The sequence below is a fragment of the Anser anser genome (assembly GCF_964211835.1).
Source record: "Anser anser genome assembly, chromosome: 16".
NCBI lineage: Eukaryota > Metazoa > Chordata > Aves > Anseriformes > Anatidae > Anser > Anser anser.
In genome coordinates this window covers 8,560,489-8,583,548 of record NC_139737.1, presented here as the reverse complement: position 1 = coordinate 8,583,548, position 23,060 = coordinate 8,560,489, and the positions used below count along the sequence as shown (strand labels likewise).

At 40.3% G+C, this 23,060-nt stretch overlaps 2 protein-coding genes across 10 annotated transcripts in view; one reads left to right on the top strand and one right to left on the bottom strand.

The window, feature by feature from the left end:
• LOC310882529 (uncharacterized protein) overlaps nt 1-8,132 on the bottom strand; it is a gene marked incomplete at its 3' end in the record, with an annotated part of 172,510 nt that extends 164,378 nt beyond the window's left edge. For all 9 annotated transcript variants that reach the window (XR_014572998.1, XM_083801432.1, XM_083801423.1 and 6 more), the window contains exons 1-2: nt 7,904-8,132; nt 7,488-7,643 (exon numbers count right to left, since the gene is read on the bottom strand). The remainder of the gene's footprint in view (nt 1-7,487; nt 7,644-7,903) is intronic.
• Nucleotides 8,120-23,060, top strand: part of PTPN1 (protein tyrosine phosphatase non-receptor type 1) — a 44,975-nt gene continuing 30,034 nt past the window's right edge. Inside the window, exon 1 of the mRNA XM_083801412.1 lies at nt 8,120-8,380. Within this exon, the coding sequence (XP_083657538.1) occupies nt 8,318-8,380 (63 nt within the window). The 5' untranslated portion in view covers nt 8,120-8,317. The remainder of the gene's footprint in view (nt 8,381-23,060) is intronic.

Here is a 23,060-nt window from a genome sequence, read left to right as displayed (position 1 = left end):
TTTTATTTAGAAAACTAAGCAACCTGGCACAATTTGAACACAGATTTCCTGGTATCTAATGCTATGAAATTAAAGCCAGCTCTGCAATGCAATTTTATTTTATTAACATCACATTATCCATAAAAAGTCTTTCCAGCAACTATTTCCCTATTAGCTGTTGCTTGACCTAAAATTCTTAATTGTAAAAAAATTATTTAGGGCTGTGATTACTGTGAGCACTAAGGACTACAGTGCCATCCAGTGGTAAAATGGTCTTTGGAAGCTCACAAATTTCTACTTCTACTCGCTGCTGCCATGTAGTATATTAGCCCTAAACACATTCTGCAAAACCCACAAAGGCTGAAAAATATCAGGAGCAGCAAAATGTGCACGGCTGGAACTTCAATATATAGATAGCACGTAGATATTCCTTCTTTCCTTTACACACATTTCTTAAAGCTAGTTTAGTGCAAACTGATGTGCTTTGAAAAGGTTGTTCTCACTCTCTTTTAATAGAGGCAGTGAGCACAGCTTTTATTATCCTGGTCCTGCTGGCAGCATTCAGGTTATCCAATCGTACAGGACTTCTCTTTCCAAATAGTAAAGAATAAGCCTGATAGCTAACCTAGCAGCTAGTTGTGAGGAATCACCTATATTGCCACGCTCCACATAACACATTTTGCATATTTGCTACTTAACTCATTAAATTTCTTTGAACCATGCAGAACGAAGGAAGGATGTATGTTTGAGGACAAGCATCTTCCTTTTTTTTGCAGCAGAGCAAGTAGCGAGATCCAACCCTTTCTTTTTCTTTTCCACTGTCAGGTTCTAATGGACAGTTTACCAGCTAAAATCTGAAGCAAAATATATTGGGGTGAGAATGCAATGTGTCCTAGGCTATACATGTTGGAATTATTTGGGGATTTTGCGAAGTATTATTTTGGGAATAGGCCTTCGTCTCTAAAGTGCAAAAAGAGTTCTGTCCTGAGATCACAGAACATTTTCAGTTACTTAATCCTCCGTTATTACAAGGATCTAGCAATGTGTTGTTTTTTTTTTTTATCTCCCCTGCCATTTTCCTGCAATGCTCTGCAGATTTTGCAACTTCTAGTATTTTGCAAGGTGGATCTTAAATTTCATATATGCTGTTAGGAAATATTTTGCTGCTGTGGATGTATGTGGAGAGTGTCATTTGAGGACTAAATATCTATTAAATGATTGCACACATTTGTAGGGGTCAGATCTCTGATCCAAGTGGCCCTTTTCAGCCCATATTCTTGACTGGAATATATTTAAGACCTTCGATTCTACTGAGAAAGGCATCCAAAAGCATGGAGCCTGTGGAGTCAAATTCAGCATTAGTTAATACATGTTGTACCCTTTGGCTTCAACTGAAAATATAAATCCATAAACCAGAGATTAATTTATCCTCATTACACTGCAAGCTAAAACTGGAAATGTCATGAAAACAGACTTTCTCAATAGATCTCCCAACCAGTCATTCCTATTACCTATTCTACTCTATCCCAATTATCATTAGATAGTGCCATATTTTCAAAAAAGAAAAAAAAAGTTACTGCTTCCTCTTGAGAAGGAAATAATTCAGAATTCACTGACAAAAATCCTACAGAATGAACCAAGTTATGCAAAGGTTGATTTTCCATGTAGATGCAGTTTAGACCAAAATATTTTGCCACTAGGAAAAGTGCATATTCACAATGAAGAATGGAAGGGAACAATGTAGAAAGTTAAGTCACACAATTCTTAATAATCTTCCATCAACTCTTAAAGCAGTTTTCAAAGAATACACTAACAGCCTTAAGACCCTAAAACAAAGGGAAAAAACAAAAACAGAACTTTACTTATTACTTGATAAAATGGCTCAATGGTGGTCTTTTCATCCTGCTTTCATGCAGAGCCTAATTTAAAAGGGGACAGTCTATGCATGAGACCCTACGGCACTGGTGCAACAATAATTTTGAACTATGTTTCATATTTTTCATAAAATGAAAAAACATGGCCATAGTTACCTTACAAAAGACTACAACAATTGTTCCACTACTTGTTTTGGAGCAGAAAAACGACCAGTTATGACATGCTGCTGTGCTGCAGCCTCCTCTGCATCTTGCTCTTTCCCTTCCACCCTACCCATCTTCCCTTCCTTCCTGTTTGCCCACAGTTTATAAGCTACAACTATTCAGATTCTCCAAGGACAAGGCTGAAATTTAGAATCAGAGGCATCGTAATGAGTAATATAGGGTATTGATATAATTATCATTACAGAAAGCAGTTCATTTCAAAGAGGAAAACATTTGTTTCCTTACACGACCAGCTCTGCTCCTACCCAGTTGTCCACAGCAATGTTTCCAAAAGGAGACACCAACTAAGAGAACAATTAGCTATTTCCTTAGCTTTATACAGTATTAACCATGGAAAAGAGTGACACCAAGCGGTTTCTTTGACTAGTACATGTGTTTCTTAATGCTACAAGTATTTTTCTCTCTCATAATCCTCTTTAACAGAAATCATTTTAGGGCCAGGTTGAATCACTAAGGTTTGAGAACTGGTAAGAGCCATGCAACGAGTTAGGTTAAGGCAGGAGGGCACCAAGCTCTGTGTCAATGTGTGAATCACATCACGACATTTTGAAGTCATCCCTCTGAAACTCAAGATTAGCTCAGCTGATCCCTGGTTACACATGTACAGACACGTTGGTGACAAATCTACCACCACCATATGACAGATGAGATCTAAACACGGTGACCTTCCCCAGCTCTGAAACCAGAGGTCTGTGCTGGAGCATGTAAAGCGTTTTAGCCAGTGGATGGCACCTTCCAAAATATTAACATGGCTGTGCTGTCACCCAGTGAGCTGTATGAGAACATGAACCACGCGTCAGAAAACCCGTGTTGCTTTTAAATCATTTTGATTTTTAATTTGCCATCAGATTTTTTTTTTCATGTATATCTCCTTTTCACCGCTGTTATCCATGCTCGTTTTCCAGTCTGCGGCTTCCTTTGCTCCTGATCCAACCCAGCTCCTAGGTCCCTTTGGCCCAAGCTGCTGTGTAAAGGTGCCCACGTTCCAGTAGTGCTCCATCCGAGGCCATGTCCACGCACAAACCCACGTGGAGCCAACCCCGAGAGCCACAACCGCTCTCTAGCTGATTAGGCAGCCACGAGTCTAGCAACACACACCACTTCCATGCTGACCCCTTCCCCTGTCGTTCACGGAGGAGCTGATTCTCTCCATAGGACAGGGTACCTGGAGGTTGTAGAACCCGTGTGCCTCTCTGCTCTGTAGCTCTCCTTCTACCAAGACCTTCAGTTTGCAGCACCGCCTCCGTTGCCTAAAGATGCCTCGCTGCAATGGGAACGCAGTGGTTCTGTAGCACTTAGGGCTTAACGCCATCTCCCATGATCACAGTCCTCAAGTGCACTGGAGCAAAGATTTTTGGCATTTGTGTATCAAATGAAATTTTCTGCTGCACGCTGATGAGCTGTGATTTGCTTGCTCACACTCTTGTCCTCCCACTATCTTCTGTTTATCTCCTCTTCAGCACAAACTCCAGCCTCTAGGGTATTATCTGTTCTCATTAGGAGGCAAGGTCAAGTGGTCCACTTCACATGGATTAGAACTCACAGGAGGGCTTGCTCTGCAGTGAAGCAATGCCACTGCTTCTAATGGGTTTCAGAAAGAAGCTGTACTCATCAAAAAGATGCCAAGCATTCTCCCCAGCAGATTCTCTGCTAGATTATAAGGTCTCTTAAGTAATCAGCCTAAAACCTTGAGTATAAAATTCTCTACCTGACCTCTTTGCATGCACAAAATCCCCCAACTTTTGACAGAATTACATAAAGCAGAATTTCTCTTTAGTCTAAGCCCTCAACTCAAAAGTAGTTTTTTTTTACTTACATTCCTTGAGGTATCTGGTCCTGAAAACATACTCAAAGCATCAGCAGTGCATATTCAGAACACACAGACAGGAGCTGCGGATGGGAATCGCCTTTCAACAAACCCCTCAGCAGTTAGATCTCCTGCAATACTGGGATGTGGCAGACCTGCATTCAGCTCTTGCCTCTGCCTGGGGAAATGCATCTTTCACAGCAGTGTCCTAACCATGATTTCCTGTAGTCTGGTGAGATCCATTAGCCTTCCTTCCTTATCTTAAATTGTTTTGCACAGATTAAAGACCCACAACCAGCAGGACTAGAAGCTGAGCCTCCTTTTTGGTGAGCTTCCTAACACCCGGACTAAAGTAATTTTCTCCTTAACCCATGTTGATTGTAACTTCTCTCTTTCTACAGGAAAAAGTGATCTGGCTTTTGCACATCACTACAGAATATTTAATAGTTTCTACTGCTTCCTAGTGTAGCCTTTCATCCTGAGTCTCCACTAACCATACTATTTTTATTGAGTTCAATTCTTAACCACTTACCTCTTCAGGGAGCTTTAAAGGTAGCTGAGCCTGAACATTAAGTTCTGTACATAAGCTTAGTATTAAAAAAATTGCAAGCTTTTACCACAGAAGACACACAGAGATAGAAGATACCAGACTTGATCCTGATCTTGCATACAGTTACGTAAATCAAGAATGATTTTATCACTGTAAAGCTGGTGCTAACATCAGAACAAAATCAGAAGCAAAACAGTCTATACCACGTGACAACGTCCCGTCGCACTGGATTTTGTTTGTGAACCTGCAGGTTCTTCAAAGTAACCAAGGGGTATTATGTGAATCATTAGAGCCTTGAGTGATGTTGTAATATTAGCGAGAGCAAAATCAATGCAGAAATGAACTTTCCACAATAACAATCCCGAATGCTTAACTGAAACAAAAGAGGAAACAAAAAGAATGCCCAAGATGTAATACCAAAAGGACGCATTAGAGGATGAAAGTCTGAGCTCTGTTTAACATGAGGTTATGTTTCTGCTAAATAAAAGGAGATGTTAACATAGAATAATGGAACAAATATGTACAGGCAACTGCATAAAGCGTGTTGAATGTGAATAAGAAGTCCCCAGTTGTACACTGGAGATACAGCCTGCTAGAACTGGCTTAATACAACTATAAAGCTGTATTCAAAAATCAAACAGTGAAGAAACAAAATGTATCATATTTGCAGACATTTTAATTGGGATTTATGACATTGGGCATTTTAAACTAGGCCATCTCAAAATGCTGAATATTGTTAACAGAAATGCAAATTAAAGACTTTAACGTGATTAAGCTGAGTATGTCATTTTATGGGCTTCAAATGAAATAAAAATAATAGAGTTAGTTTCATTGTTCTGTTAATGTTCATTTTAAACGCAAGCCCAGGCTGCTTCACATTATTTTGTGGGTAGCTAGTGCCTAGCGTATATTAGGGACCATATAAAAATTACTATTAATCCCTACAACTGTTAAAAAAAAAAAAAAGGCAGGGCAGTCTCTCCGATTCACCAGGAGGAATTCTAGAACCTTCCAGAATCTTCTACAGACGGAATGCACTTGATGTTTTCATAAGGTGGCCCTATATGCCCTTTACATTGCTGTAGCAGTACAAAATGTCAAAGATTTGAAGCTTATTGGTTAATATAAACTAGTATCCAACTGTATACGGTAAGTGTCCCAGTTTGGGGTGTAAGGGTGTTTGCTGTGGATGTCATCGCATGCAATTGTACGTAAAAATAAAGCCAAAAGAATTCAATGGCATACGACCCAGTTATCCGTGCTTTTCTGAAATATGACTTAATGTATATCACTGCTACAAATTGTTCTTTACCTCCTTTGTATGGGCATGTATAGGGAAAAGCAAATGTTGACTATGTGGTCTATCCCCTCCAAAATTTCCAGTTGTGTAATAAGAACATTCACTGAACCTGACTGACACATCGTAAAGGGTTATTGGTCACACTTACTGCAACTGTGATAGACTGAGCATTTATGTAAAAATGTAAAATACACTACCAACTTTTATAATCTCTTCTTTTCTGGGTTACTCTGTGAAATCTACAGCAAAATATGAATTTGTTCAGGGTAATATATGAGTTTTTGTCATTCAAGGCAATTACTGCTGTGACAACAGTACACATTTAGCAGAACATACTGCTGACTGACTGAAGAACCTTCCCTGCTTATATTTATTACACCCATTCAGGTGACATAAGCATAAAAGACTCTGTGCTATCTTCCTTTATAAAATGTTTACACATTGCAGTAATTCAGTTGCACGTAGCTATAGCATCACAAGCTCCGACCTGTTCTGGGCACGATCAGGTTTACGCCTGCATGAAAGATGGCCATCCACAGGAATTGCTCTCTGGTGACATTATAAAGACTTATCTTTCTGTATGGAGTCACTGAAACACAGCAAGACTCCCCACATATGTTCATAATTCTTAACCTTGAAATCACAGGGAAAAGGGAAAGCAGCAAAGTTGCTAAATTTGTCTTTATGTCCCCAGGTCCAGCAGGTTAAAAATTCACCATCCATTCTCAAGATAAGGAAACTGCCTCACAGCAGCCAGATTAGGAGATTAGGAGAAGATGCAGTCCCCTATCCAGTGCTTTTAGTACCAGGAAAATTGATTTCAACAAGTGGAAACAGTTTCATTCACAGGGCTAACACTGCATCTGTCTAGTTCCAAAAATCAGTTCAAGAGAAAGCAGTAAGAAAGGAAAAAAAAAATCTTAATACCACCTGCTAATGCCTCCATACTACATTCAGCACATGATTAGAGAATAATGTTTCATTGTTTACCTAGATTAAACCATTTATCCAATTAGGCTGCTTTCTGCAGCTTGCCTTAACTGTTGGCATTCCCATTAACCCTCTCCCCAGATTCTGGGCCCCTGAGCTCACATCTCTGACTAGTCCTCTCTTCCCAGAGAGCACCCATTTGCCCTTTAGTAGCCCACTAAACAAGGCTCAAGTGGGGTGGCACTTTGGGGCTGAACACTGAAACGCAGCCTCTTCCAAAGTCTCTGGTCGAATGATTAGGAAAAGCAACGGAAAAGCTTCCCCTAGAAGGTACAGCCAAGTGGTGCAAGGGCTGCAGCTAAGGGACGAAATACCTCTATCTTCAGTGACATCGATATATCCTGCCTGTTGAGAACCCTGCCACTCTCACTGTCTTAAATCTATACTGTGCCTAGAGGATTTGTAAGCACATTCACTTGAGAAACACCTATCGCACAAACCCACCATCTCATTTCAGGTCAGCGCTGATGCTGCAGAGATACCAGGTACGCCAAGCCTACACCAACCCTCAGCAGCAACATGGGCAAAAAGCCTGAGAAATAGTAATCTAATAAACAGAAGTTGGCTGACATGAGAAGTAAAATTCCTCACTTTGGAAACGAAGCGCGCTCTAGCATTACGCGTGGGATAACTGTGTCCATATGTTTGGAACGCCTTGTCTTGACCTCAGGAAGAACACGTTGGCTCCCTAGTACCAGACATGTAGGCTGAGGCTTTACTCAATGTTGTGTTTTAGGGTGGGGTAGGATGGCAAACGTTTACCTGCTGGGACAGGATGTGGATAGTAATGGCCATTTCTGAGTAGGAACACAAGAACGGAGGACAGGTGACCGAAATCCATTCTGATTTTCTCATGGCACTCATTCCTTCAACTGAAAGCGTACGGGACAGCTGACAGCACCCGTTTCAGCGTGCAGCCTGTGTAAGAGCAAATAATAACCTCTCCATCTCCTGAACACGCTCAGAGCTGCCTCCAACCCCCGAAGTCAGAGCACACAGGGGCTCAGCACCCCCAGCACGGACGCCTGCCCGGAGGGGCTGCCCCCCTCACAGCCCCTTCCCCGGGGTGGGACAACTTTTGGGGGGCTCCCTGCCCGTCCTGCCGCAGCCGAGGCCCTCCCACACACGACCCCGGGGCGCTGCCCTCTCCCCTCACAGCCCTGCGGGGAGCGCCCTACCTGGCGGGGCGGCGCCGAGGCACCCGAAATCGCCCCTTTTTGCCTCAAAGAGGCTCCTCGTCGCCTCGGGGGCAGGAAGGGGGCTCTGGGGAGAGTGGCCCTGAGGCGAGGAGGAGAAGAACGAGGAGGAGAAGGAGGAGGCGGCCCGCCCCGACCCACCCCGGGGCGCTCCGGTCTACCCTCGCCCCCTCTCTCCCCCCAGCCCCCCGGCTACGGTTGTGGCCGCCCCGGACATCGCGTCGCCGGGGAGGGCGGCGTAGTTCCGGCGGGGAGCGGGGAGGAGCGGCGTGCCGAGCCAGGCGGCGGCGGTCTCGGGAGCAGCCCGGAGCCCGGGCAGGCAGCGGGGTGCTGCTGGTGGGGACGCGGGGGGTGGTGGCGGCCGGGCCGGGCCGGGCCGTGCGCGGCGTCCCCGCCATGGAGATGGAGAAGGAGTTCCACCGGCTCGACCAGGCCGCCAGCTGGGCCGCCATGTACCAGGTGAGGGGCAGCTGGCTCGGCTCTGCCCCGCGGTGCTGGGGGGGAGCGCTGGTCCCTCTGCCTGTATCCGCTGCTGAGGGCCGGGGGGGCTCTGCCCTGCGCCTCCCCTCGCGGCTTTCCCCCATGCCTGCTCTCCTTCCCCTTTCGCTGAGGGAAGAGAAGGAGAGCAGGCTCCGCTGCGCGACTCGGAAAGCTCCCCTCTGCCTTACCGAGCCGCGCCGAGCCGGGCCCCCGGCCCCTGGGGTCCCCGGGCAGGACGGGGCAGCCCCCGGGGCGCTACTGCCCGGTCCTGGGGGCTCCTCGGTGGGCTGAGCGCGGCCGCAAGTGCTCAGCAGCCTTCCAAAGCTGCTTCCTGACCCCGGGGGAGTGAAGCCGACTGTCTGCTTTTTTCTTTAAACAGAAACGCGATGGTGAGCGGCGTTGCACGCACCTAGGTTTTGGTCGCTTTAGTAGTAGAAGAGATCCCTTAAAATGGCTTGTTAGGAATACTCATGCAGGGATCTGGTACTGCTTTTTATTACTTTGTTTATTTAGCCTGGTTGTGACATTCCTAAAAAGCCGTGTGGCAAACATTTTTGCGATGGTAAGATTATTTGCGAACCACGCACAGCTTCAGAGGTACGAGGATCCGAAGTTAGGCCCTTTGTCTTTAGCAAGTTCTGTGCTCACTTATCCAAAATGAGGTCTGAGAGAAGACGAAGCACGCTAATGGCTGGGTGGATGTGTTCAGTCAGATCGGGTAGCATTACTGTAAAATCCATTTGAATGCTTAAGCTTCCACATTGCATATTCTAATGAGTTTTAAGATCATATTTGTAATGTAAAACTTGGGCTTTGCATCCCTTTCACTGTATTTCTCTGGCAGTAGACATTAAAAAAAACCTGGATTTATGAAAATGAAATAAATATGCTTCAGTTTCAGAATTACTGTAGGCAAGTTTTCAAAGCAGTAGCTTGCAGGATGAATATCCCAGTTGTTTGGCAATTGGAGAATAAGCATGAAATTTTGAGCATGTTTTTCAGAAAAGTCCATTTTTTGTTAGAGGACTGCATTTCCTGCAGGGTTCCAGCACTTGCTAACTCTATCAGTTGAAAGTCATGTGCATATATGACGTTATGTTTTTGCTAAACTGTTCTTGACAATTTGGTATTTTGCAGGCTCAGTGCTCAGGAAATGATTTTGAGTAATATAGCTCTGTAATGGAGGTGGTGTACTTCTACGGGTGCAACTGAGTTACAGAAGTGAAATGTGTAAGGAGCTGTAAGATTAATAAAGAATGAGGGCCTGTGGCATATTTTCAATGTAGCATTCAGTGATATTTTTGTCCAGCTTTCTTTGAATGATGTGACTCAATCTGCTCAGACAGTGGCGCAGAATGAGGTTTGATTGAGGACTAACTAAAAAAAAAAGACTCCAGTGATTTGCGTCCAACTGTTGACAAGCCTGAGAGGTGGGTTTTTTGTGTTTTTTTTTTTTCTTGCTGTTTGTATTTTAAGGTTGGTTAGTAAGTATGTGCATCTACATCATGTAATTCAGTTTCTAACTACATCCTGCTTTTAAATATCAGCTGTTTAAAATGACTTCTTGGCAGATCACGTACATCTAGAAGAACAATGTACTTCACTGTAATCCATGCTTTTGATGTCTTGGCTGACATTAACAATGCAGTTTTCCTACAAATCCAATCTTTGCCTGAAGAACGGAGTAAGTGGAAAAATGTTTGTCATTGGTGCAGTCTTCTATTTCTAAAAAGTCTTCCAAGTTAATTGCACCACAGTTAATTGTACCACATGCTTCTAGTGCCTAGGTGTTACGATTGTAACTCCTAAAATCTAAAGAAGTTCACCAGTGTTCTGAATGAAGCATAACACAGTTTACTAACGGAGTCACTTCCTCTTCTTTCTTGGCTAAATTTATTATCTAGAGGTACAGTTGTCAGTTAGGGGAGGAATTACGAATACACAGGGAGGTGAAGCTAATTGGAAGGATGGCTGCAAGGAGACACGTCTGGGTGCCACGTGACTGAAGAGTTAAAATTTTCCAAGCTTCTTTTTTTGGACAAGGGGAAGCTATGTTTGGCTATGATAATGGTACAGTTCTGAAAGAATAAAATTTAAGATTTTTTTAAAGGTATAATTTATAACAAGATGGGGACAAAAACATTTCAAAATGAAGAACTACTGTAGGTATTCGTGACAGTTCTGCTTTGTGCGCTGTACGGTTAGTGGAACTGTTCTCTGGGAGACAGGGTAAATGCAAATTAAGTTCTCAATGTTTTGAATTTCTTTAAAAACACCCAGTATCCTCCTTTACTTTCATTTAGATTTTACTTTCATTTAGATTTACTCACTACAAGAACTGTGAGCCATGAGATCTTGTAAAGGTTGTTCAGAGGCCCAGTACTTTAAAAGGGCCTGGTACTGGGCTGCTCTTGTGTTGTAGAGAAGCACACTCAGGTCTCATTTTATTAATTATCTTCCAATCTAAGCATAAGAAATGGTGAGAATGCAAATCTTGTATTTAAACTGCTAACCATTTTCCTTTAACTTAGTGTTTTATGGAAGAGGACTTTCATTTGAATGGATAGCAATGTGGTATTGCGGTAAAGGTGTGCAGTCTAGAAAACAAATACCTAATGGCAGTTGAATGATATGCACAGTGCATAAATACCTTTAGGAGTATCAATAGGAATGAAAAGCATTCATTCTGGAGATGTCACAACAAAAAACAGTAGCCCAAAGCTAAGAAAAGTACAGTTTAGTCTCTCTGTTAGAGGAGGAGAGACAAGATACAGGAAGAAATTTTTGACCAGAATATCAAAGGAATATTGAATCCTCACTTGCTACCAGTGAATTAAATATCAGATTTTAATGGTAATTCTATATTCAGAAGACTTTCAAAATTTTAGGGGGTGTTTTGGTTTCTAACTCCTCACACATGATGGTATAATTAGATACTATCTTAAAAACACAACCCTCAAATACAGGTAGAGTTGCTTCTTGTGTTTATATAAACTAGATATGTTGATGTTAGTATGTTGGTTAATGATTTTAAGTTTGATGTGTTAATAACATTAAAGAGACCTGCGAATTATTTAGTGATCTAGCATTCAACTAGGGATCCCATACAGAGGGGATGGAGGCAGACTTGACACTGTTGGCTTTCACTGAAACTTCTATGGGGACAGCTCATGCTGTTTTCCATGTGAAGGTAGCAAAATTATACAAAATCCTGCACTGTTTTCTGAGTTCTACGGTTACTATTGCAAAATAAGAAAGAACTGGGTATAATCTAGATTTTCAAATATGTTCAGAAATGAGAATATTGAAAACAGTACTAACTGTACTGCTGTGCGCGCTCTGCAAAGCTGAGGTATAGATAGTTATAGTTTGATTTGAGGCCTGGAAGAGGAATATTATAACTATTCTCAATTTCTTTATTAACTTTTAAATTCTTTTAAAACTAGTATTAAAGTGAACATTTTTTCCCCAAAACCTCTTTAAGCTAAACTAAAACACTACAAGATATGAAAGTTAATAAGCTTTACCCAGATTATGGGGGAGATGCAGAAAACTGCTGTTGTGTATATTTCGGGTATTTCTCTCTTAAAAGAGAAAAGATGTGGAAAGCTCTTTTTTTTTTTATGCTCACTGTCTCTCGAAAAACATTAATGGAATATTATGGAATATGTGGAATATTATAATGGAATATGTAGATAGATTTTAAAGTTGAGGGTAACAAACTGTAAAATGGTTGGCCCTGTAGACTTATAATAGTGTGGTTGCGTTGTATTTTTAAAGTAAATGAACAGGAAGTTCTACCAGCGTTTTCGGTTTATAAGCTGCAGTGAGAGTTCAGACTGTATGCTGCTGCACTCTACAAGCATTTGTGTTTCTCTTTTACTCTGGTGCTCACAAACTTTAAACTTCTTTGCAACAGATAAACTGTAGCATGAGCACAACTTATTACAAATGCATCTTTGTGCTCGATTCTGCCAGTTCTTGCTACTTGAAAATGCAGGTCTCTGCATGCATGCTTTGCCACTTCTTAACTTGTGCTATGTTGATTCATTCGAGGCTTAATTTAATTGGCTCTGGTTATGGAAAGCTAGTTTAGAACTGATAGTTGCAGGGAGTCTCTATTTTCCTACAACACAGCTAAGGATATCCATGTCTTCAGTGCTATACGGCCACTGAATCTTGATAGAAGCATGGGAGAGACTAACGATGACAGAGTAAGTAGCTGAGTCTCTGCGGCTTGCAAAGTCAATATCCTCTCCGTGAAAACCAGAGCTTACTTTCAATTACCAGTGCTAGTATCCTTTGTACCACTGAGCGTGTTCCAGGGCACTCGGCTGCGCTGGTTAGTTGTGCCGGTAACTTTTCCAGGTCGAGTCTCTTTCGTTGACTGATAGCAAACATGCGATTGTGCAAGTCCCATTAAATTGAGCTACTAAGCAGCTTAGTTTTGCTTGTTTTTCAGACTCCAGGGTTTAAAATCTAAGTACTTGAATCCAAATCTTCTCTGATAGCATCGCTGTAAGTAGAGTATTTAAAAATGGAGCCCAGTATTTCCCTATGACAGCTTACTGTTAAACAGTTACCATTTGCCAAAATTCTAGAAGTCATACGTGTGGACAGTACTACACCTGCTCCTGAATACCTGAAAGGGTTTTGTGTTTTTACTGTGTTCTTCCACATTACTTATTCCTCTTTCTGTTTGCTGTAAGGGTATATACATAGAAGGAAACTGGCAGTTACGGAGAATGCAGTATTTGCCACGTGCCAAGTGATGTTAAATTCAAACAGAAATAGTCCCTGTAAGTAGAGAATAAAATGTGTTTTGTGAGTGGGACACTAAGTATTTTTGAAACTAAAATAACTCTTTTAAAATAATCTGGGTAGGTTTCAATTAACAGTTCATTTTATAGGCAACTAAACATTAAAATGAAATCTTTTCTCGTAAGACTTGCTTTGCAAATGGATGTTCTCCGAGGGCACTCTTTATCTGGGACATTCTAGGCTGTGGTTTACACTGAAATATTGCTGCTGCTTTCTTGTTAACAGATCACTGTCACCAGCATGACATAATAATCTATTTGGATTGCTAATTTAGCCTCATCAAATGTGAGAGAAACTTACTGATTCCATAGAATTCAGAATTCATGTATGAATCAAAGTGGACATATTTTAATTAAAAGAAAATGGAGTAGAAAAGAGAGTCTGAGCAAAAGAAAAAAGTCTGTAATAGCAGTGTTAGTTTGAAGTCTTGCTGTCGTTTGTAGTGCCATGAATGTGAGAATTGGGCAGGTTTTATCAGTCACCAGATATGCCACTGAATTGTTTTTACCATGGTCAAATAAACTAGTTTTTACTTTAGACTCTCCATATGCAAAATGAGAACTGTATTCAGTAAAATGTTAGCTTTTTTTTAATAAAAAAATATTTTCATCCCTTTTATTACACAGAAAAGAACCAAAAGTGTGCATACAGTATCATTCTGTTATTGTTAATATATGAAGTAATTTTCTAGTATTTTTTTCTTCTTTTTTCAATACCTGCAAATTAGGTTAGCACTGTGTGACAACAACTTAAGCTCCAGTAATACTTCAGCAATTCAGAATCATATGTGGATTTTCTCCCATGACTGTAGCCTTCCTTTGTAATTGTGTTCTCTTTGAAAGCAGAGGCCTGTTGTCCAGCATGGGGAAGGATCCGATCTCTGCAGAGTAAAGTTTTCAAAATGTGAGTTCAGTCAGAGGCTTAGTAGCAACCAGATGGATAAATATTTGAAAATTGAGTATTATGCCACAAGGCTAACAAGTTTTTTTTTGTTTTGTTTTTTAAAAAAAAAAACTCACACCTATCCAGAGGAGTAGGTAATCAGAATTTTCCTGAGTGTAGATTTTTATATATTAAGCCCTGCTTAATTCTGTTAGTTTCTGCAATACCAATTTTGAAAAAGGTTAATATAAATTGAGATCTAAGACTAACATTAGAGGATCATGCCTATGGTTTTATATCATATTCACAGTGTTGATTTGAAGTGTTGTCAGTGTTCAGACATTTTACTGAATTATATAAATTTAAAACTGTGTTGGTTTTTTTAAGTATTAGACTATGTTTTTGTGTCTGCACCTAAAAGTGTGTGGTGCATCACTACTTGTCAGGGGAGGGCTTCCTTAATGCACTAAATGTGTGCATTTTTTCCTAAAAGAAACAAGTTTATGAAAATGAAATGTAGTAACAGATTCTCTGCGATATTCAGAAGTAATAATACGAACTTGATCTAATCTGTAAGCTTTGATGTTTATGGCATTTAACCATTGAGATGGTTTTTTTTAGTCATTGGTCAACTTGTCTCATGTTGATTTGCACAAGAAACATTTTTTGTTTATCTTTCTGGTGCCAGTAGACATGCCCTTGCTGGTTTGGCTGGGAGAGGCACTATGATACAGCATCAAAATGCCTTTGTGTGTTCACTTTGTAGATCATGTAGTACAAACGCCAATTCATTTTCTACCAAGGCTTGTGAATTTAGATGTGCTTTTTCTCTCACCCACGCAAAACACAGCAAAGATACAACAGCTTGCCTGTCATATTGTACCAAGAAAAAGTGATAAAAGTGATTCTTGGAAATTCATGTGATTCTGTTAATAGTGATAGCTGATCTGCTTTCAAACTGGGTTTGTGCTTTCTACATTTAAGAGAAAAGTTCACGGGACAGCAATGAAAAATCTGATGTCCGTGGTCGGAAGGAAATTGAGCTAGCATAGTATAAGACTTTTGAAAAAAATAAATAAATTCTTCTCTAATTTCTAGTTCTAGTTCTATTTCCATCTGCTTTCACCTTGCCCAACACATTGTCCTAGAAAATGAACTGTTGAACACATTATTTCCATAAGTAATTGTCTTTTGCATTCATAAGTAGTGTTAAGAGTAATGAGCTGGTTATCTAGGGCATCTGCTTGTAAAAGCACCATAAGTACAGCCAGCTTACTTGAGAGGTCTGACTTTTTAACCATTGTAGCTAAAGCCTGTCTGTATCTTTCAACTCAAAATACTAACATCAATACTAGGACAAATGTGATTTCTCTCAAATTGTATGGTGTTTAGTGTTTTTTTCTTTTTTTCTTTTTTTTTTTTCTGGTGGCGTTTGTTTTTAACTTCCACTCTCTTGTCTCCTGCCTGTCTTTGTTGGCATGATAAGTTACAGTGTACTCACTGTACTTTTAAGCAGGAGAATTTCTTGGTATCACTGATACTGAATATGTACCTTAGTTTCTGTTTTGTTAACCTCTGGTGTGAAAAAATATTTGGGCAGTCCTGCTTTCTAGTTGGGCATGTCTTTTGTGAAAGAAAGTGAGAGATTAAAAAAACTTCTTGTTGAACCCAGCATTAATCTCATGGAGGTGCATTTTGGATTTAATTAGGTAGCATTTTGATACCTGCATTAAAAGCCTGTTTTGGAGGCCTGTTTATCATTCCTAGGGTCTGAAACTGGATTTCTTCTTTGCATGTTGGACATTTTACTTCCTTCTGTGTTGGGATCCTGGCCTTGAAGTAGTAGTTTTTTCTTTTCACTGCAGTGTACTCCAATGGAAAGAACAGCAAGAAGTCTGCTGCATGCCTTTACCGTCTGTGCCTTGTCCCACCATCTGAAACTGTAATCGTCTCAGCCGTTGGTTGTTACAGATGCTGTGGTAACATGGTTAAAGGGATATAAAGACATCTTCAGCACTGACAGCAGTCATCAATGACAAGAAAGATTGATTTCTCTCACCAGCTGTTAAGATATTGTTTAATCAGATTTGAATTGTGTGGTGCAGCCTTCTTCCTGTACTTAGAAGAAGGTTAAAACAGTTTCTACGTAAGTAGGAAATAAAGCAACAACAAAGCAAATTTTGTATTCTGCCTGTGTATGTAATTACATGAGAAATTCCTTGCTATTCCAGTGAACAGTGTGGAGCTGTGCGGGTCTGGCTGGAGGCAGAGTGGAAACTGAGCCCTCTGCTCAGCAAGCTTACAATACTTCTTGTGCTGAAGTAATGGCTTGTTGGAAAAGCTACTAGATAGTAGTATTTTGAACTTAAAGTAGCTGTTCTATTTATGATCTTTCAGGTGCTTTTTCTTGTATCTCAAGTTCCCAGAATTTTATGTTTCATCTGTGAAGTGCTTGATTCATCAAGTACTTGATGCTGTGAACCGTTCTACAAAAGACACTCTGTTTCTCAGATTCTTTATATTTATTTGGAACAAGAACAAGTGGTCTACACATGAAGAGGAATGTTCTCATAACCTTCTTCCCTTGTGCACATCTGAATGCAAATTGCTTGTTTATATCATTGCTAATCCCACAGTAACAGGTTACAGTAGCATAAACAGTGTGACCTTTCAGTGTGATTGCAGGAAGTAAAATGTGAAATCTATTTAAAAAATGCATCTTTGACTAAGGAAGAGTATACTTCCTTTTTCTGACAGGAAAAATAATCCATACTGGTTCAGATCTTGATTCCATTATATTATGTAGGGCCTGTTTTTCCAATGTCTTCTTTACAGTCACTGCAGCTGCTTGAAGTAGGACTAAACCTCTGCTCCCCTTGTGTAAAATTGTGCGTCCCTGTTCTGCTTTGTGCAGGTCTGAATGATTGTGGGATGTGGGCTGCTGGGGAAAACAGAACTGACATGAGCAGGAGGATTTACTAAGAGGAACTTCTTCTGGAAAGAGGGAGAGGGTGGGTCATTGGAGCAAGAACTGGAAAAATACTACATGGCTTATTAAACAGCCAAAATACATATGCACACGTTCTAGAAATTTTTTGAATATTTCCAGAAATGAAAGAAAAATTGAGAGTTTTAACCAGCAAGAGAGGAGGGAGTGGACAGCTACCCAACTTCAGAAAATATTTTTGTGTATTATTTGTAACAGTTTAATTAAATTGGAAAGCAACAATTGTCGCTTGTGTTCTTAAACTTCAGACGAAGGAGTGCTTTCACACTAAATTGCACTTGCCTGCCTGGAACTGTGCAATGCCCAGCAGTATCTGTAGTATGACGAGTGAGAGTCTTGTTTCAACTTGTACAATGTTTTCATTCCCAGTATTGATATCTTCTCAGAACTGGCCCAAAGTTTGCCATGACCTGAGCAGTTCAGCCCTTGTACTGTTTCAGAACTGGTAAATATCTGAAGGACGATACGTGTTGTGAACCAACAAACCCATCCTTTTATCCTTGTGCATTACATTAGCTGTGATTAAATCGGTAGTGTACTGAGAAATACCGTATTGAGCTGGGGGGTGGGGTGGTTGATTTGCCAGTCAGTGATATGACATAGATGGCTCATCAGTAATTTCCCTTTAGAGGGCAATTGCCTCAGTCGTTTGAAGTGAGGCTGCGAGCAGGCCGAGGTTCCAAGGCCTGGGGCGGTCGCTTGTCCTCGCTGGGGACGGGCTCAGCAACAGGACGGTGTTCGGGGTGCACCCCTGGGTTCTGGAGCTTGTTCTTGCTGTCCCTCAAACTCGTCTTGTTTTCAGCAGAGATGAAAGATTGGAACAGGAGGTTGAAAATATGTAAAATCTTTACAGCTGCTAAGTTACTGGATTTATTAGCCGACACGAGAACATTGGTGGAGAGGTCTAATCTTACAACAGGCTTTTTAAAGCTTGTCAAGAGCAGGCAGAGGAGAAAAATTTTATGGAAATTACTAACTTATTAACAAGAAATACTAACTTACTAACAAGAAATTAGTGACAAGTAAGACATAATTTGTGGAAAGCTTAGCATTCAAAACCTCAGCTAGGAACCGAGTCCATTATGCTAAGCTCTACTTGATGGCATTATGGTACAGGCTACTTCTCTGTGACTGACTGACAGCAGGAAATTCCTTATTATTTGTCTGATAAGTTCTCTACCACATGAAATGGAGCTGTAGGGTGGTAAAACTGTTAAGTACTTATTTTTTAAGAGTAGCTAAATTAGTTAATAGTGCTACCTCGTTAGGAGCAAGCACTCAAACATTATTATGCGAAAATAATAAACGTATACATGAGAGCTCGAAAAGGAAGAAAGAAAACCAGCAAAAGACCTTTAGGGTTTCCTTATACTAAACTGTTCTCTAACAATGTCTTCCAGATAAAAGTATCTCTTCACACAAAAGTCTGTCTTCGACTGGTTAGAGAAAAATAATCCAAGAGTCTTGTGAAAATGCTGTGCCCCCAGCACTGTTTACGTAATTGGAGGCACTTGTGTGTGACCCTAAACCTTTATTTGTGGATCACTGCTCAGAAGACTTTAGTCCAACAGTCTTTTGGTTGGGACTTGGGTAGAAAGAGATGTGAGGAGGTGAAGTTGTTGATGGTTTTTTTTGAGATGTTTGGAAGTTGCTGCTTTTTTTGTTTGTTTGTTTGTTTCCCTCCTCTCTCCTGTAAGTGTTCCAGGTGCATGCTAAGACTGCAAAAGGGGGTTTGAGGTAACCACCAAATGGTGCAGCATGTCTAGTCGCTGGCTGGGGCCTGCAGCAAGTGCAGCCCGGTGAGCCTGGTGGAGCCGGAGGTGTGGGGAGCGAGGGGGGAGCGCAGGAGGTGAGGAGAGCTGTGCCTCCTGAGGGGGTGCGCTAATCACGGGGATGGTGCTAGGCCTTGCCAAATGAGCTGGTGTGCTCCCAGTGAATTATGTTAAACTCGCAGCATTAGTAGATGCATGAAGTGGCAAAATGTTGTTTATCTCGTCTGATCCATGCAACTTACTTTCACTGACAAATCTGTTTCATTAGCATGGGGAGGATGAAATAGGGCTTTGAAGGCCTAGCCTGTCTAGTTTTGTAGAGCCTTTCATGTACTGGAGTGCGGGGTGCTAATCCTTCCTGCATTAGGATGTCTGTGCAAGTTCTTCTTGATTGTGTGAGGTGCCTGTTTAACACTGAGTCTCTTGTTTTTTAAGCTCTCAGTTGCTTTCACATGGGGAGAAGTTGACCTGCACAGCTGAAGGGGAAAGCTCCCTCACACTGCAGTGACAGTTAAAACAATCCTTAGTAACACCATTGGTTCTGTTGGTGTCTTAAAGGATTGCTTTGTAACTTGGAGAAATAATAAAGTATAGAATGAATTTAAGCATAAAAAGTATGGCTTGCATTGGATTAGTGGAGGGGTTGTATCTTTCTACAGGAACTTCTCAGGCTTTTTGTCCATAGATTTTCTTATATACTGTCTATTCTAGAGACATGGGTTTATTCACCTTTCCCACGTGCAAATTAATTGCTAACACACATCGGAAGCTATGCTTATTCTAAGTAAAAACCAGTATTGATATCCACCGTGACTGAAGACTTAATATGTGTTTTGATTTGTGTTTGAAGGGCAGCTGGTAAAGCAAAGTGCTCTGAAACCTAATTCAGACCTAACTATCCTCTCCAAATGTGAGTTCACTAAATCTAACATCTCTGCTGTCAGCATTTAAGGGTTAAGTTTCTCTTTCAAAAAGAAAGTATTGATTTTTCTTTTTTCTTAGAACAGTTTACTACTCTGAAAATAGTTGTGTAAACATTGAGCTTTAAGTGCAACTTCTTTTAAACCTTCCTGTAGAACAGAGGTGCCCAGCCATTCTGTCCTGGGGCCATGTGAAGGCTGCACAGCCAGGTTTGTCCCTGTCATCAACCAACGTGCTTGTGCATTTGGCACGTGACATGTTCAGCCCTTACATGACCCAGCAGCCCTATAGTCAGGTAAATGAATGTGTAAACTTGTGTTCGTTGGGCAGGGGAGATGGCACCAGCGACTTACTCCAAAAATTGTATTCAGTCTGTAGGTAGTGAACCAGTTGTGTCAGGTTTAGAAAGCTGTAAGCTTTTTTTTTCTAAGTAAAACTAGTTTAGCTGTTTTTGGGTTACCTAAACACGTATTAGACAGCTTGTGAGACAACAGCAGTATCCCAATTCTGCTTTATCTAACATCTGTTTTCAGCAGTACTGTTTGTACTCAGCAGGTTTTTGTGTGCATTGCAGTAGCTTGGCAACCTGTAGGTTGCACCCTTCAGTGATTTCAGTAGGCTTTTAATCATCACTGAAATTTTCCTTTCCAAATTTGAATATTATAAGTATAGTGAAGTGGGTATCTGTGATTATAATAGCAACAGAAATGTTAAGCAGATCTCAAATGAAATAAGCTGTTCATCTAGATTTATAATCCAGTGTAGTTCTTCAAATTTCAGTTCAAAAGCCTTTCTTGAAATTGATTTAAGAAAGGGATACTTGTAACTTTTTTCTGCAAATGATCGTTAACCAGTTACAGTTACTTAAAGTTCCCAGAAAGAGATTTGGGAATTGTATGCTGAAAGAGGTTAGGTACTAGAAGGCATGACTACTTGCTGGTTCTCTTGTAGGAGCAAAGCTTGAGTTTGGCCTCTCTCTGCACGCAGAGGCATGAACTTGCTTTGCGCAATCCTGTTAATTGTACATTCTCTTTGAACTTGAATCTCAGTATGTTAGAAATGGTACAAAGCTTTTGCTAATAGTATAAAGAGTATAGTTCCATTGGCTGTGTTCTCACTGATGTCCCTTACAGTGAAGTGTTCATATGCCATATGGTAGAACTTGCTGGGATTGTACCCTAATTCGTAGGGAAGAAACAATACAGGAGGGAAACCCACTTAGATTATGGAGTTAGTACCTTTTATAGCATGTGGTTCACCATTTTTAATGAACAGTATTTCTTGATACTAAATAAATCCAGTAATCCCCCTCATACTTTTAACTTAAAAACTGCATCTCAAGAAAGCCAGTAAAATAACGTATGATAAAAACATCTTCAAGGAAGTGAAGTTTACCACTAAATAAGATGTAGATATCTTTAATAGGTAATGTGGAGTTCACAACTTCCTATTTAACAATTCCTGCCACTTCCTTTCTTGTGTGCTTTAGTACTTCCTCTGCATACGAGCTCAAAACTTTGAGAATCTTGATGGAACTTCTAGAAAGTTGGAAATATGGCTATTGCCTGTCCCATAGGATCCTAAACACAAAAATAATACTGCTGTGCTCTAAATGTTTACCACATCATAGTCATCGTGAGACTTTATTCCCTCAACTTTTGCAAATATACTAGTAAGTGTTACTTAGCTTTTATATTCGAGTTTTTTGCCTTGTGCTTTTTTTTTGGAACCATTTATGCAAAGTGACATCTCATGGCCATGAGAGGAAACAAATTGGTTTAAACTCTGACTGCAGTTATGTAGTGTTTCAAAGCAGTGCACAGGGTTTACTTGAATTAGAAATAACTCCTTTCTTTTTCATATCAAACATTTATTGGTATTGCTTTGTTTGTCCTTTTAAAGTTTAAACACTTTTCTTTTGTTACAATTGTTTTTCATAACTCTCCCTAGAAAGAGTAGGTTTAAAAATATGCCTTCACCAATATAAATTATTTTATTATTCTTCTACCTTTCTTGTTTATAAAAGTACTAATAAAATAACTGAGTTAATATCTATAAATCAAACATGATGGCTTAAATATTGCTTATTTTGTAATGCTAATTTTGGACTTGCATGCTGTTCATCATCTCTCATTCTTTATCAGTGATCTACCTATTTCTGCAGAATAAGAATCTTGTACATGTAGAGCCACCTATGTTTTAATTTTAAAATCTTTAACAATCTGGCGATTAATTTAACCATCTAGACAATCTGAAGCATGCTCAACATTGGCCTGCCACTACTTTTACCAAGTAAATTCAGTGGTATTTTGACTTTGGTGGGACTCTCAGCATTTTGAAAATCTCACCTTTGTGATGCGATGTATTCAGAAGATTATCTAGCAGCAACTGAGGCTGGATCACTAAGATACAGTAATGCATGTACAGTTTGGCTAAAAAATAACTTTAATTTCTAAACCATTTCTTCCATCATCTGAACAAAAAAGGCTCCAAAATACAAGCATACCAGTCGCTATCTCTAAAACACAGAGGGCTCACAGAAAAACTTTGTGACAGTTCTGGTGTACTTTGTTTGAGAACTGTGTTTAAGTCTGTTTCATGTTATTGCTGCTAAATAGATCTAGGAGCTACACTTTAGTGCACTGATTACTGAAACTAGAGCTCAGAGCTCTTTAAACAAGGAGTACACATTCATAAGCAAGCAGCTATGAACTGGACCTTTTCCTTTCAAGACAGGCTCTTCTGAATGTTCCAGATAGAGAAGAGGTTGCCTTTACCTTATTAAATAAGAATATATGCCTATATAAATGAAACATAACAGAAAAAGTAGTGGTAAGTCTCTGAAGTCTGAATAATCCGTTGCTGTTGCATTTGATATGGTAACAGTATTGTGCTGTGAAGGCTAATTTGGTAGGTTTCTGAGAGGGAAATAACCTTTGGAACTCTTATAATATGCAAACTAATTAGAGGGTACAGTGAACACAGCTGTTTCTGCCAAGCTGACTAAGCTTGGAATTCAAATTACTATTTTTAGCCAGTTTATAATGTCTCTAGTTCTCAATGGTACCCAAGTTATTACCTTTAAAAATCATATTAATGTGCATTTATCCCACCACTAAATGATGTACAATCAACATTTATAGTGCAACCAGCCTGTTGCTTTTTAGCTCAGGACAAACAGTGTGAATATACAGACAAAAGAAAACACTTCAGGTGGCATCTGGGCTGTGGTACACTGAAATCTTTTCTGTGACTT